This window comes from Pipra filicauda, unplaced genomic scaffold (genome assembly GCF_003945595.2).
Source record: "Pipra filicauda isolate LSUMZ 115617 unplaced genomic scaffold, ASM394559v2 scaffold422_size665910_pilon, whole genome shotgun sequence".
Classification (NCBI taxonomy): domain Eukaryota; kingdom Metazoa; phylum Chordata; class Aves; order Passeriformes; family Pipridae; genus Pipra; species Pipra filicauda.
The window spans coordinates 248,720-263,977 of record NW_024104557.1 but is presented as its reverse complement, the minus strand read 5'-3'; the positions used below and the strand labels follow the sequence as shown (position 1 = coordinate 263,977).

At 48.3% G+C, this 15,258-nt stretch overlaps 1 protein-coding gene across 1 annotated transcript in view; it reads left to right on the top strand.

Moving 5' to 3' along the window:
• Positions 1-15,258, top strand: part of PTPRA (protein tyrosine phosphatase receptor type A) — a 117,862-nt gene that overhangs the window by 45,843 nt on the left and 56,761 nt on the right. Inside the window, exon 3 of the mRNA XM_027712659.2 lies at positions 13,190-13,261. Coding sequence (XP_027568460.1) covers positions 13,250-13,261 — 12 coding nt within the window. The 5' untranslated portion in view covers positions 13,190-13,249. The remainder of the gene's footprint in view (positions 1-13,189; positions 13,262-15,258) is intronic.

Sequence of the window (15,258 nt, the reverse complement as noted above, 5' to 3'; positions counted from 1 at the left end):
ACAGCTCAAAAAGGTTCTCTCCTCCCCACCTGCCTTCTTAGAGCTTCCCCATCCTACCTGGAAGTGGGGATCCCCCTCTGAGCACAGTTTTTACCTTTATTCAGCCCAGAAGTTCCTCTGCATCTTTGAGGTCGACTCTTTGATATCCATAACATCTTGGCACTTAAATTCTGTTTTCTTGTTCTCGGTTTATGGCACTTTCCTAACTAAATTCAACCAGAATAAACAGCATCTAGAGAGAGAAAATCCAATTTATTGTGAATATCGACAGCATTGGAGAAACAGCTGTTCAGAGCAGGGAAAAACTCCCTGAAAATCATTACCTCCTTTATTAGAGGGAAAATAAGAGCTTCAGGTGTCAGAGACAGAGAAGGGATTGTCTCAAATTTGGTTTGTTGTGGTATTGAGGGAATGTGAGTGCTCTTAGTCCCAGCTGGAGCTGTGGCAAAACCTGTCCCCTGGAAATACTGGAAGCTTTGCTGTTGATTTACGTGGATGCAGAGTCCAACCCCATGTGCTTGCAGCTTATCGTTTCACCATCTGTAAAAGTTTCTGCAGCAAAACCTTCCTTTGAACAGGGAAGGTTTGGGATACTTAAGGAAACCAGGCATAAATTAGGGTAAAACCATTTGGGTTTGTTCGTGCTGCAGGGCAATAGTGGGAATAGAAAAAGAAAATTAATCTCCCTTTTCCCAGGAGATTGTCTTACCTGGAGCGTGTGCCTTCCCTAAGAGGTGGCAGATGGATTTCTTTGTTTTTCCTCAGGCTTGTGAAGCATCCAAGATTTTCAGAGGAGGAGCTGTGTGTCTCAGAAGTTAGATTTAGATGTTTTGCTGTAGCCTGACATATTCCAGCTGCTGCTCCTGGTAGACTGGACCCAGGATCTTCTGACAGGATCTTCTGACACCGTCCTGGACCCTGCAAGAGCCGGGATAATTTTCAGTGCTCAAGGGTCTCTGTTAGACGTGGTGGTGAGACTGTGCCTTGGCTACTCTTGGGCTTAGAGGAAAAGCCAGGCTCTTGCTCTTATTCCAGAGCCTCTTGCTGCTGAGCCTGGAAGATCATTGACCTGTTGGAACAAGTCCAGAGCAGGTCACTGAGTTGATCACAGGGCTGGAGCAGCTCTGTTATGGAGACAAGGCTGGGAGAGCTGGGGGGGTTCACCTGGAGAAGTGAAGGCTTCAAGAGAGACCTGAGAGTCCCTTCCAGTGCCTAAAGGAGGTCCAGGAGAGCTGGAGAGGGACTTGGGATGAGGGCATGGAGGGACAGGACAAGGGGAAATATTTTAAACTGAAATTGGGTTGATTAGGATAGGATTTACTGTGAGGGTGGTGAGGCCCTGGCACAGGTTGCCCAGAGAAGCTGTGGCTGCCCCTGGATCCCTGAAAGTGTCCAAGGCCAGGCTGGATGGGGCTTGGAGCAACCTGGGCTAGTGGAAGATGTCCCTGCCCATGGCAGGGGGTGGAACTGGATGGTCTTTAAGGTCCCTTCCAACCCAAACCATTCTGTGATTCTATGATTTTACAGTTTTATGTTGTTGGAGTTCTGAGTACTTGGCACCTTCACTGCTAATTTATTTTTTTAAAGCTTAGGTAATTAATCACATCAAACAAATCCTGGTAGCTGAGGTAGGAACAGGACATCTGTGTGGGGAGGCAGTTCTGGTTGGACACTCACTTTCACTTGGGGGAAGGACTTGAGTGAATTTGAACTGAAAATGTCCAGGTTTAAGTAAAAGAAACCTAAACCACTTAAAGCAGTGTTTTGTATTTTAAACAAAGAATACAGAGGCATGGAGAGGACTTCCAGAGAAACAAACAATTTACTTTGCTGCTGGAGCAGGGTCTTTACTATTGAAACAAAACAGAAACCCCTGAAGGGAACCGAGTCCTCTTCGTTTGTGTGAAGACCACGGGAGATCACCGTGATGGATTAAAGCAGAGCTCCACAGCTGCATAGAACATCTGGCACCACAGCTCTGTCAAAGATTTTTCCATCTGTGAAGAGGTCTCATCCATGACTTTTGGCTCCACTTTCCATCTCCAGTATGTCCAAAGGTTACAGAATTCCCATGACAGGACTCCTCACGCAGAGTTGGAAGGATCCTGCTACCGGCGTGGTGAGTCCCGCAGGTTTAGTCCTGCTGTCCACTGGATCCCTCCAACAGAGGCATCAAAAACTCCGGCAGGAATCAAATCAGGTCCTGGATCTTTCTCTCTTTGAGGGAATTTTGAGTGGAATGGACCAGAAGTCTGCTCCGTGGCCCCTTTGTATTGTAATAACACCCTTAATGCTTTCAGACCTGAGGCACGTAAGGGTTTGTGCCACAGTTCTCCTGATCCTTGGGTCTGCTCAGTCCCCACGGGCTTCAGTGGTGTTTGGGTGACAGGGGGTTTGTCAAAACTCTGAATTTAATCCAGCCTAAAAGCTACAATAGGGCCAACATTATTGTTTGATGCAAAGTGCTGAGCAATCCACAACAGAGCACAGCCTGGTTCTGCAGCATCCAAAGGGTCAGTCCCTTCCCCTTTTGGAATTCCTGCAGGACAACCCCTGTTGTGTGGGAGGGGTGTTGTGTTAAGCCATTTATAAATAAATATAAGCAAAGGAACTGCTGGTTATTTCTTACTCTATTTAAGAACTTGTGTCTGGAGCACAAGTCTGATGAGGAGAGGCCGAGGGAGCTGGGGGGGCTCAGCCTGGAGAAAAGGAGGCTCAGGGGGGACCTTCTGGCTCTGCAACTCCCTGACAGGAGGGGGGAGCTGGGGAGGGGGGGGGGGGGTTGGGCTCTGCTCCCAGGACAGGATAAGAGGAAATGGCCTCGAGTTGTTCCAGGGGAGGTTTAGGTTCAATATTAGGGAAAATTTCTTCCTGGAAAGGGTTGTCCAGCCCTGGCACAGCTGCCCAGGGCAGTGGTGGAGTCCCCGTCCCTGGAGGGATTTAAAAGCTGTGTGGATGTGGCACTTGGGGACAGGGGTCAGTGCTGGCCTTGGCAGTGCTGGGTTAAGGGTCAGATTCAATAGTCTTAGAGGCCTTTTCCAACCTAAATAATTCTATGTTTCTATAAAATTGAGTGGATTTACTTGCAGACTTTACTTTGACAGTGAATTTAGAGCCTGATAGTCAAGCCTGGAGGTGAAACTCTGCCATGAACGCACTGAAGTGATGCAGTGCCAATGCCAGAAGTGAAACCCATTTTCCTTTGGTCTCTGCTGCTCTGGTTTAATTTCCTCCCCCTCCCCCCCACCATGTTCTGCTTTTGCTTTTGTTAAAAGCCTTATTTTGCACTATCATCACCTTCTGAGGATTTGTTTGACGTTCAGCTGGAGCAGGATGGGGTTGAGGTGCCACAGAGGTGTGTGAGGTGTCCTGATCAGCACTGATAACAGACCTTGAGGTGCAGAGCCTGGGCTTCAGAAAGGGGCCAGCAAAAAGGGTGCTGAGGAGTCCAAGTGTTAGTGACAGGCTGAAAGGAGACGTTGCTTTTTGAGCAGCAGGACCTTGCTGTAGTTCTGATCCCACAATCCCAACTACAACCATGTATTTATATCCAGAGCTCAGAAATCCATCTGTGGGAGGAATGAAGAACATCCTGCCGCTGTCCGATGCTATAACTGGATGGAGCTTGTTCCTGGGCTTGCTTCCTGAAGGGTCACTCCATGTCCCTGTCCCTGTCCCAACTCCTGCATGCACAGAAATCCCAGCTGAAACCACCACTTGACTCCATCACACGCACTGTGTCATGTGGGTCTGCCTTAAAACCAGATCCTGTTTGCCTTCAGGTGGATGAATCTCTGCCTTGGGGCTTGGCAGTCTGTGGGCTGGGATTTGGTGAAATGATGGGCAGGAACACCCAACTAAACTGAAGCCTCTCCCGGCAGGAACAGGGAGGTTTCCATCACGGCGGTTTGCACCAGTGTGCAGAGCAGGGAGTGGCACTGTGGATGGAGTGTGGGTTAGGGGTAGATCAGACATGGAAATTCTTGAATTCGAGATCTGGCAAAGCCAACAGCGTGATGGGGTGTGGGATTTCTTTCCCAAAACCTTTGAGGAAGCACATTTAATGGAATTCTAGATTGGTTTGGGTCGGAAGGGACCTGAAAGATCATCTTGTTCTGACCCCCTGCCATGGGCAGAGACACCTTCCACTAGCCCAGGTTGCTCCAAGCCCTGTGCAACCTGGCCTTGGACACTTCCAGAGATGGATATAAACCAGCCACATGTCCTGCCTGCCAGTGGGCTGGATTAACACACCTTCCCAAAAACTAAACCAGCCCTGAGCCACCAGCAGAAATAGCACTGTGTGAAGTTGTGCCCCACCACCTGCCCCGTGGCAGCTCGTGTCCCCAATGCACTGCTAAAAGCCTGGCATCCCTTTCCTCTCCCAAGCTGCTCCCAGCAAACCTGGGCTGTGCAGAGGACGACTGGTCGTGCGAGTGGGTTTTTTTTCCCCCCTTCATAAGTTTGTTTATTCATCAAGGAAGTCAAAAGAGGAAGAGGAATAGAAAGGTTGCAAGTGTTTTGCTTAGAAATGAGACCTCAGTGACTGGGTTGCACGTTGCCCTGTGTACAATGCGTTGGGCAGCTCCAGATTCCCTGGTGGGAGCTCGGGAAGACCGACGTGCCCTCCCAAGGTGTGTTCAGGTAGGGTCACAGCTTGATGGTCTATCTCCTTATATCCATATGGCCCACAGTCTCCTATGGAGGCAGGCTAGGAGAGCTGGGGGTGTTCACCTGGAGAAGTGAAGGCTCTGGGGAGACCTTCCAGAACCTTCCAGTGCCTAAAGGGGGTCCAGGAGAGCTGGAGAGAGACTTTGGACAAGGAAAAGGGGGAGTGGCTTCTCGCTGCCAGAGGGCAGGGTTAGATGGGATATTGGGAAGGAATTGTTGGCTGTGAGGGTGGGGAGGCCCTGGCACAGATTGCCCAGAGAAGCTGTGACTGCCCTGGGATCCTGGAAGTGTCCAAGGCCAGGTTGGATGGGGCTTGGAGCAACCTGGGCTAGTGGAAGGTGTCCCTGCCCATGGCAGGGGGTGGAATTTAAGGTCCCTTCCAACCCAAGCCATTCTGTGTTTCTATATGCCAGTATTTGACTATCAAATCATCCCTAATGAACACCTCTTGCATACAGCTGTACATCCACTGGCTTCCCTGAACATTGCTCTTGGGGTCAGTGGCCACTTCTGCGTCCCTGGATTTCTTTTATTCCCAACACTGTCATCCCTTACATTTATAAAGGATGCCTCTTTTCAAACAGCTTTGCCCTGTCTCTTTGCACATTCCAATTTAAGAAACAGCAAGACCTAAATTTTACAAGCGCCAGGAGAAGATCGTGAGGCGCTCCTGGACACACAGCTGCTCCGGGATCGGGCACCAGCCCTGCATCCCATCCATGGGAGCAGAGCCAGACAGCAGCTCGGAAAATGCCAGGGAATGGTTCCTACGTGCGCAGGCAGACAGGGCGAGGAGAGGGAAGCAGAGAGCTCTGCCAAGGGAAATGGTCTGGTTATGCACAGCGTGTTTTCTTTAGGTGTTTGTTTCCCACCCCTTGCCGGGGATGCGGAATTGGGCTCCGAAGGTTTGAACCCGGCTGGTTTATCTCGGGGTGTGTCGTCGCTCCGGGCTCTTATCAGGTGTGTCATGGGGAGCGAAACCATTCCAACAAAAGCCTTTCACCTCCGTTTGTGCGCCGGGTTCCTGCGCTGGGCCAGGGATTGGTCCTCAATTAATGCGGCTGCAGGAAAACCGATGGGTTTTTTCGGCCTTTAATACGTTATTTTGGGGTGTGGAAATCTGTGGATTGGTACAGGTGAGTGAGGTTGGAAACACCAGCGAGGCTGTGTGGAAGCACCAAAACTTAAGGTGACTGCCTATTAGAATTATCAGATCATTTAGGTTGGAAAAGACCTTTGAGATCATCGAGCCCAGCTGTAAAACGAGCCGCCGTGGTTGGAAAGCGTAGGAAAGCTTTTGCCTCCTGAAAGCTGCCGGCTTGTTCAGCTGTCAGGGAAGCAGCCGGATGCTTTCCTTGCTCTCAGTTGCTCCTTTAGCTCTGACATGCTGTTTGCTGGGATGAAAGGAGAGACATCAACAGGCAAAGCTGTGAGAGGCTGCCGGTGTTTGTTGCTGTCACACCTGCGTGGTGGTGCTGCCAGCACGGCAAACAGGCAGGTACAGTAAATACACGGGGTTTGGTTTTTGGTTTGGGTTTTTTTTTTTTTTTTTTTTTTTTTGCAAGCAAGCAAGGAGATAACGATTGGATGCTGTCCCATTTTCAGCCCAGGAATTGTTTGCCAGACTTGAATTACAGGAATTGCTGTAGCGAGGCAGAGCAGCTCCGTGTGCCATGAACTGGGAGCTGGCAGGGGCCGGGGTGGCCCCGCGTTGTGCTCCCGTCAGAGACGATTAAAGGAGCTGCTTGTGATGGAAACAAAAACCAAATTGGGCTGATGCTTTAAGGGGAAATAAAACAGGGAAGAATAACGTTATTGAGCTTGTTTATTAAATCTTGCTGTGCTCCCTTCAGAGCGGCAGAAACTGTTGGAACTGGCTGGTGCAGCCAGCTCGTGTTTTGTGTTTTCCTTTTTTTGAGCTGATTTGGTGTGTGGAGAGTCTTTGGACAAAACCTTTTCATATCCCTTTGGCTTAGTTGCAATCCAAAACTGATCTGCTGGTGACAGGCTTAAACTAATTATCACCAAATGGTGCAAGAGAAGAGGTTTTAAAGCTGTTGCTGTGATAAGATATTGGGTGTTCGGAAGGGCCTTGGAATTACTGGGTGTTAAGGCGCTGATGCTGGCCCGTGCCAGAACCCATATTCCTTCTTAGGGAGAGAGAAATGAGTGTGCTTTCACTGCTAAACTGCTTAGAGGGGTTCTGCTTAAAGACGGGGGGAAAGCCCCCACCCAGGCACTCGTGCTCAAGGGGAGCTGCAGAAGAACAGAAGGAAGCTGTCTGTGGGTTTTTTTCCTTCGTGCCTCAATAATGGTCCTGCAGCTGGAGCAGCTCAGTTTACTCCCCCAATTCCTGTGTGACCCTGCACTTTCAGTATTTTCATCCTTTAACCTTCGTTGAAGCTCATCTAGTTTCAACCCCCCTGCCACGGGCAGGGACACCTTCCACTATCCAGGTTGCTCCAAGCCTCATCCAACCTGGCCTTGGACACTTCCAGGGATGGGGCAGCCACAGCTTCTCTTGGCAGCCTGTGCCGGGTTGCCTTACACTGCAGCCAGGCAGCTCTGGGTGCTGCTGTAAAATCCACCTCTTGAGATTTATAAGGTCAAAGCAGCAAAGAAATGCAGAAGTGCAGGAATGCTGATGTCAAAGGCATTAAAAACCCTTCACCTGGGCATCTGTTCCTGGGCTAGTTCGGTATTTTGCACCCTTATTCTCTGAAAATTGATGATTTTTTTGGTGCTGCGCAGAGCGTATTGTGTTTGCTCTCACCTGTGGCTCAGTGAGTGTAACCAGATGGTTTACTCAAAGTTGATTTTTTTTTTAACACTTGTGGTAGTAGTTTAGTGCTTGCTGCTCTTCTGCTGTGTGTTTTTTAGCCAGGCAAAGTGCCAGCACGTCTGTCAGAGGAAAAACTCCTGGCTGGATCCTGGAGAATAAACCAAGCTCGAATTCCCTCTGAAGGGAGAGAGCTCAAGTCCCGCAGGGGGGATTTTTCATCATAATGGTCCCATTTGGCAAGTAAATTAGTGACCAGTTTGGGAAGGAAAATTGAATGACTTTGGGAGCATCCCCTGGTGCCCATAAGGAGGAGGGAGATGTGGTGCAGCCCCAGCCCCTGGAGTTGCAGCTGAACATCACCAGGAGAAGCACAACCATCCTCTCCACAGGGACGTCGACTGCAGCCCTGGAGGCGCTGGGAGCTCAGACTGAAGGATAACTCTGGAATAGCTAAAAAAATCAATGTTTTGGTAAGGTCTTGACAAAAACCCTTGATAATTTCCTACTCCAGGTAGGAGATTGGACCTATCACACATGGACCTACCCATGTATGGCTGTTTAACTGAGTCTCTGATGTGATTCTTGGGGCTGTCCCGTGCAGGGCCAGGAGTTGGACTCGATGATCCTTGTGGGTCCCTTCCAGCTCAGGAGATTCTGTGATTCCAAAAGGAGAAACTGTCACTTAGCAGTTAATTTGTTCCTGCGTTATCCTTGCTCATTCAATGGGAAAGATTTAGGGTGGTTTTTTTCTTTTAGGACAGGGATCATCAGGGATCCTCTCTGATACATCCCTAATCCCAGCGAGCATCCCAACCTCTGCTGCAGTTCAGGTGGGATTTGAAAGGGGTACAGTGCAGTGGCTCTGGGTTTTGTGAGGGGATTGTTTCTTCACATAAGTCAGGGATTTGAGGGATTTGATAAGTGCAGGGATTTGAGTCTCCTGCTCTTTTTTGTTTCACATACACCTTAGGGGGTTTATTTTTCTAGCAGCCTCTCTCTGTACCCATCGACCTGTTTCATGCATCAGGGATGTAATATTTAGGAAACAGTTTATTTTGGAAGGTGGCATCATGCCTTAGAACAGAAACCAGCATTTCAGAGGAAGCAGATCACACCAGGTCTCTTTGGCCCTTCTTTTTAGTTATTTAGGCTTATTTCGGGTTCCTGTGGGGCCGTACCTGCCACAGCAGGATCCCAACAGAGCTCCAGCCTTTCCAGAGGCAGCATCTCCCTCTCAGTGCTGTCCCAGAGGATTGTGGCAGATTGCAAACACACTCAGCACAATCATACCATCCCAATTAGCATAATGATGCTGCCTAATTTATGCACAAATTGCCCTAATTTATGTGTGTCGATACATGTGATTAAGCCAAGCACAGGTGGAACAGGGCTTGGTCTCACCCAACCAAGGAAACACAAAGCTGTGTCCACCCAAAAATGTCCGAAAGGTCCGAAATTTCTTCTCCCTGTTACTAAAATACAGAGCTTTGTGTTGTTTTGCTCTGGCAGCTCCGAGGGGTGCAGGGCAGGACTAAACTCGTGGCAGGAGGTAAGAGAATAAAGGATTCCTGGGCTGAGATTTGCATGGATTAAAGGCAGCTTTAATTTGCCTTGATACACTTGGCTTTCAGGTGGATTAACAGGCGGTGGGATTTGGGGCTATCTAGCCAACTAATACCTGCGTTACTTTTATTTTAATTATTTTAGTAAGGGATGGAGGAGTTCTGGAACTGTGGGCCACCTTTGCCAGCCGCTGATGTTGAACATTTTTTGTGTGTAAGGTTTTATACCGTTAATGTTCCCGATTAACAAAACTGCTGCCGTCGTCTGAATTCCCAAAGCACTGTCTCAGCAGGGTTTCTTCCAAGAGAGACCTCTTAGGCTGTGACCTTGTTTTTACAAAAGAAATGGTGTTGCACTGTAAAATTGTTCCAGAGAATCAGAGAATCACGGAATGGTTTGGGTTGGAAGGGACCTTAAAGATTATAAAGTTCCAACCCCCTGCAGTGGGCAGGGACACCTTCCACTAGACCAGGTTGCTCCAAGCCCAGTCCAACCTGGCCTTGAACACAATAAGGTTGATCCAGCATCATAAGAATCACAGAATTGTTTTAAGTTGGAAAAGCCCTCTGGGGTCATCAAGTCCAGTCGTTCCCTCAGCACTGCCAAGGCCTCCACTAACCCATGTCCCCAAGTGCCACATCCATTAACATTGTTTTCATCCTAAATCCAAAACACTGTACCAGCTACTGGGAAGAAAATTAACTCTGTACCAGCCAAAACCAGGACTACCTGGTCACAGCACCAAGACTACCTGAGTCCAAGAATTGTTTGGACAACTCTCTGAGGCACATGATGTGATTCCTGGGGAGTCCTGTGCAGGGCCAGGAGTTGGACTGCATGACCCTGATGGGTCCCTTCCAACTCAGCATATTCTGTGGGTTCTGTGATTCCAACTGTACTGGAAGACACTTGGCACTGAGTCCAGTGGTCTCTTTCATAGCTGAAGCTCTTTCTGAAGCAAGTTTCTGTAACAATATTGTCTAGAAGTACCTGGGTGTTGGGTTTCCCAATGATGCCGGGCTTGGAAAACTGAGTTTTGTCTTTTGGGAATGGAAGCTCCTTCCTGTATCCAGCATGCCTTCCTTACCTTTGGTGTGCTGTGGCAGCGCGTGTGCTCACCAGGTTGAATCACTTTCATCCCAAAATACGCAATGAAGAATTAATAACAAATTATTACAGTATTCCTAAGGCAGGTGGGTTGCAGGGATGGATTGCCGCAGTCAGGGACTGCACCAGATCCTCAGGATGCCGTGTTTTGGGAAGATTATCTGGCACACTGGGGCACAGTGGGGTTGGGGCGAGGCAGATGAGGGGAAAGGTTTGTGTGGGGCCGGGGCTGAAGGAGCCCGGTGTGGGACACGCCGCCTTCCCCTCAGCTCTGGGCTGCGTCTGCTCTTTGGTGTTTCCTCTCATGACTAATTTCTGAGAACAGATGTGGATGTAAGATACTCTTGTAGGGATGTTCGACGGGAGATGTTTCTGCTCCGACATCCCCGAGTGCCGCCTGCGCCGCGCTCCTCACCTGTCACAGGCGGTGAGGGCCGTGAGTCACGCCGAGTCACGCATCACCAGTCCCCCTCCTCTCCTGCTGCTGATCTGTTTGTACAGCCATCTGAACACACAGCCTGCTCTGCACCCCGTTCAGACGTGTGCCGCTGACATTTATGAGCTCTCTTTGTTTTCATTCTGCCTTTGCATTTGCTGGGTTTTGTTGTCTCCCAGTGTATAGTTTTTCTTTCGGCGGGATGTTGTCCTTGTCTTGCGAGGAGCCGTGAGCGTGCGCTGCTTGTGTCTTGCTCCAAGCTCTGGAAAAAGCTCGGCTTCGTTGCTGATTCCCTTTGAACTCTCAGATGATGCTGGTAACAGCAGGGAAGCTGGAGAAGAGGAGGCTTTGGGGAGGCCTTCCAACCCCTTCCAGTGCGTAAAGGGACTCCAAGAGAGCTGGATAGGGACTTGGGACAAGGGATGGAGGGACAGGACAAGAGGGAATGGCTTCCCACTGCCAGAGGGCAGGGATAGATGGGATATTGGGAAGAAGAAATCCTTGGCTGTGGGGGAGGTGAGGCCCTGGCACAGGTTGCCCAGAGAAGCTGTGGCTGCCCCTGAATCCCTGGAAGTGTCCAAGGCCAGGTTGGACAGGGCTTGGATCAACCTGGGCTAGTGGAAGGTGTCCCTGCCCATGGCAAGGGGTTGGAATGAGATGATCTTTGAGGTCCCTTCCAACCCAAACCATTCTGGGATTCCAGGATTCTGTGAAGGGGAGTCCTTCCTTCCATCACGACTTCTTGAAGCTGGAGGTGAATGCAAACTCTTCCAGCTTCTCCTGGCTTGGCACCATCCAAGGCTGCATTCGGAATCCGTCAGGTTTGTGAATGAAGGAATAAATTGACCATGAAAGTATTATCAGCACAGTTATTTATACCAACTTCCTGATTTGGTGCCTTAGAATTTTCCCCTTTGTTCAAGTGCATGGAGCTAACCAAGGGATGGAGAGGCCTCTCCCTCATGGCACAGGGAGGAGAGGACAGACAGCCCTCAGAACCTTCTGCCCCAGGACAGCAGCATTCCTGGGAGGTGTTGGGAAATGCTGGATCTTAAGGAAGAAAATGCAGGTGGCACAGGGAGACCAGCGAGTTCGGCACATCTGGGGGTCGTTTGCCAGAGACAAGAGAAAGCAGATGCCTCAGCTGTTCTCCAGTTCCCTTAAAACAGAAATATCGGGAAAGTAACCCAGCTCTCCTCCTCCCTGCCAGATCCAATGTCTTTTAATCCGCTCTCTCTCTCAGCTTCTCTTACAATGGGAGTTGCTGGTGGTCTGCTGGGGTTAAGCAGTGATTCTGGCAGACTTCAGAGCAGACATGATCTCCAGGTCTCGTTGCTTTGAAGCCCCTGGTTCTGTTACACTCGGCTAAATCAGATTCCTTCTTCTCCGTGGAGGTAGAAAATCAGCCCTGTGAGCCCATCTGATTGAAGTGCTGAGGCTTGTCTAATTGAACAAGTGCTCAAGTCAACACTTGAGCAGGATGAAAAACAACAAGGAGATCACCCAGGGATTATGTCTGAGCCCCACAGCTCCTGGCACCGCAGGAGCAGATGGCTGGGTCACATCCTGCCCAAGGCTGGGCAGAAGAGATGTCGATAGGAAAAAAATATTAATTTGGTGAAATATATTCAACTCGAAATCCAGAAGTGCCTCAGGTCTCTAATTTTGTGCTTTACAGCAGCAGCCCAGAAGATGGGATTAGCTGGGGGTTGGCTCTGCAGATTCCTGTGAGGAGCCTGCTGCTGCCTTAAAGCTGGCGTGGGTAAAAAATGTTTTGGGGATAGGGAACAGAGGCACAGGGAGTGGGAATGACTTGGCTGGTGATGTAAAAGTGGGGAACAACCAGAAACAGTCTGGACGTTGTGAGTGAACCGTGAACCCCTGCAGTGCTCCTACACTGGTGGAACCAGGAGAGCTGGTGGAGAGGGAGGTGTTTTGTGCAGGTCTGAGAACATCCCAAACATCCCTGCAGGTCCCCTGAGCTGCAGGGACAAGCTTCAGCCTCTTCCCTTTAGGATCACACTTGATCCTACAGCCAAAGTCTGTATCCAGGGAGCTTTGGGCTTCAAGAAGTCACTAGTGACTGTCTCATGGGTAGTTGGCCATCAGAAATCCTGGATACCACCAGGCAGCTTTCTGTCCCCTTCCCTTGGGGTGGGAATAAATAAACAGACACAGAACTGCTTTTCCAAATGCCCAAACTTCTTGTGTCTGGGGAAATACACCCTCATGGGAGCCTAAGGTGATTGTGGTGCCTTCACTATGATAGAAATGACCTATTTCCTCTAGCTGTGGACCCTCAAAAACTTTACATTCCTTACCCCAAGCAGCAGTGCACATATCAGGACGATCTGGGAACATCGGAGTCTCCTCATCCATAACTGCTGCTGCCCTGGAATTCCCTCCTGCCACCTCTGCCCAAAAGCACTTTCAACCTTGGAAACTCACGATTTTGCTTTCTGTATTTAAAAGTTATTTTCATTTTTTCATGCAAAGCTGCATTTTGCATTTGGTAAAATGAAGCAGAATCACCCTTCTGGCAGCAGTAAAAATGCTTCTTTTTCCAAGACGATGCTGAATTTTAACTCTTTGGTTTGAAAAGCTTTGTTTGTTCGTCTGTTTGTTTTCAGGGGGCACCACTGGAAGAACCTTGATGGGCTCCTGATGACATGCAGGTGGACGATTGACTTATGATATTTAAGGTAGGAAGAAGTGCTGTTAATTTTGGCATCTTCTCATTTGTCCTGTCCTTGAAATAAAATCGCGCTGGCCGGTGGCCCAGCGGTCATCGCTCTATTTTAGGGTTCAGTACACAACCATGGCACTGTGGCCACGCATTAACTTGTGCTGAAGTGTCCCTTTAAACACAGAGGGAAGGGAAATCTTATTTAAGAACTACCTGGGAATGTAACTAAGTGGAAAAAATCTGACTTCCTCCCCCAAAGGATAATAAGGTCTCTGTTGGTGCGGAGTTGGAAGGGACATGACTCTTACTTGAGAGCATTCAGCACAGGGATTTTTTTGTTCTGCTGAAACCCAGTGGTTGAGTTGGAATTCAGGTTTTAACTTGCCATCTCAATAAAAAAAAAAAAAAAAAAACTAAAAATATATTTTATTCGTTTATTTTTATCATCTTGAGCTTCTGTGGAAAGCTGGTCCATCTCCAGATGTGGCAAGAGAGCGCTCAATTCTTGACTGATGAAACAGAGGAAAATCCCCAATGTTAAAAGCACTAAACAACTGGGCAAACTTGGAAAAGGAAATACAAATGTGTGCAGAGTAAAATGGATTCATAACTAGTTTTTATGCTGCTTTAATATCTGGATTCTTGCCTTGCTGGGTCATTTTTGCCGTGGTTGTTGTGTTTGGAGGCGTCATCCGGGCGATGTGGTGGTCACTGCTGGTCTCTGCCTCCTCTTGCAGTAGCAAAGAGGGTCTTGACCTCTTTAGGGGTCACCACAGAGGCTCCCAAATGTGACACACACTTTGCTTCCTCTCACAATTGGGGTTTTCGTTTCTGATTAACGGGTGCAATTAATGGCTGGTTGGTGTTTGGTGTCGGCGGAGAGTTGTTGGAAGGAGAGGGGGAAATTCAAGCTGTAACAAGAGCAAATTCTTTTAATACAGGTTCACAGTTCTCCAGTGTATTCCTACCTTTTGTTTGGCTTGTGATAAGATGCACTACTGTGGAATTTGCTTGGAGCAGGGATTTGCATGAATTATTGTTTCTTACAAAATGCACATCTGTGTGAGCCTTCTCTCCGTGCTCCACAGCACCCGAGCACCCCTTTGGAGAAGGATCTGTGTGCCTGGTGCAGTGGTCAGCAAAAGCCAAGTGTTTGAGGGAAGGGAAGATGGAGTAATAGAAACAAAGCTTCTGAAATCAAGGGAACAGCATCAAGATTTGTGTGTTTATTCTATGCACTGATTTCTTTCCCCGTCCCAGCACGATTTTCTAAAAGCAACATCCTCCTCTTAGGAAAATCTTGGTATAATTGTGCTTGGCCTCTTGCAGAGCTCACTTTTACATTTAGGAAGTGTAGTGCCATTAGTTGCAGCTGCTGATTGATATAGTGTGGCCCAAAATTATGTACAAGACGGGAGTAAACAGCCATTGTGGATGGTCTCTTGATTCTGCACTTAAAGCTTTTCATTTGAAGGGTTTCCCCTTCTCCTATAGAGAGCTTTCTGTAAATCTCTAATTAAGCAAATGAGCTACAGTGTCATCAGTCTGTCTGCAAAAAAAAAGCAAGAGCTGATGTTTTGGAGAAACTTTCAGGCTGCAGACTCAAATTATCCAATATTTAAAATTATGGTGTTTTGTAGGAATAAGAAGAGCGAGGAAAGAATGATTTGAAGTTTGGGTGACTTCAAACCAGGTTTCATGTACAAAATCAAGCTCTTTATTTTACTCTAAATTCTACTCTAAACCTGGCATCCTCGCTTAAAATTTGACTAAACTTGATGGTATTAAATAATTTGCTTGTAATTCTTTATTTTCTCCTTGTAGACAGTAGAGAAGGTTATGGTAAATGTGTTGAGATGTTCATCTAAAATACTTTTTGTGAGGGATTTATTTTGTCAAAAATTGGCTTTGGTGGGGAAAACTGTGAGAGTTTCTTTATTTACTGAAAGAAATCCCTGTGGCACAGAGCATCAGGGGCAGGTGTGAGCAATGGGACAGGTGGAGCATCTGTGG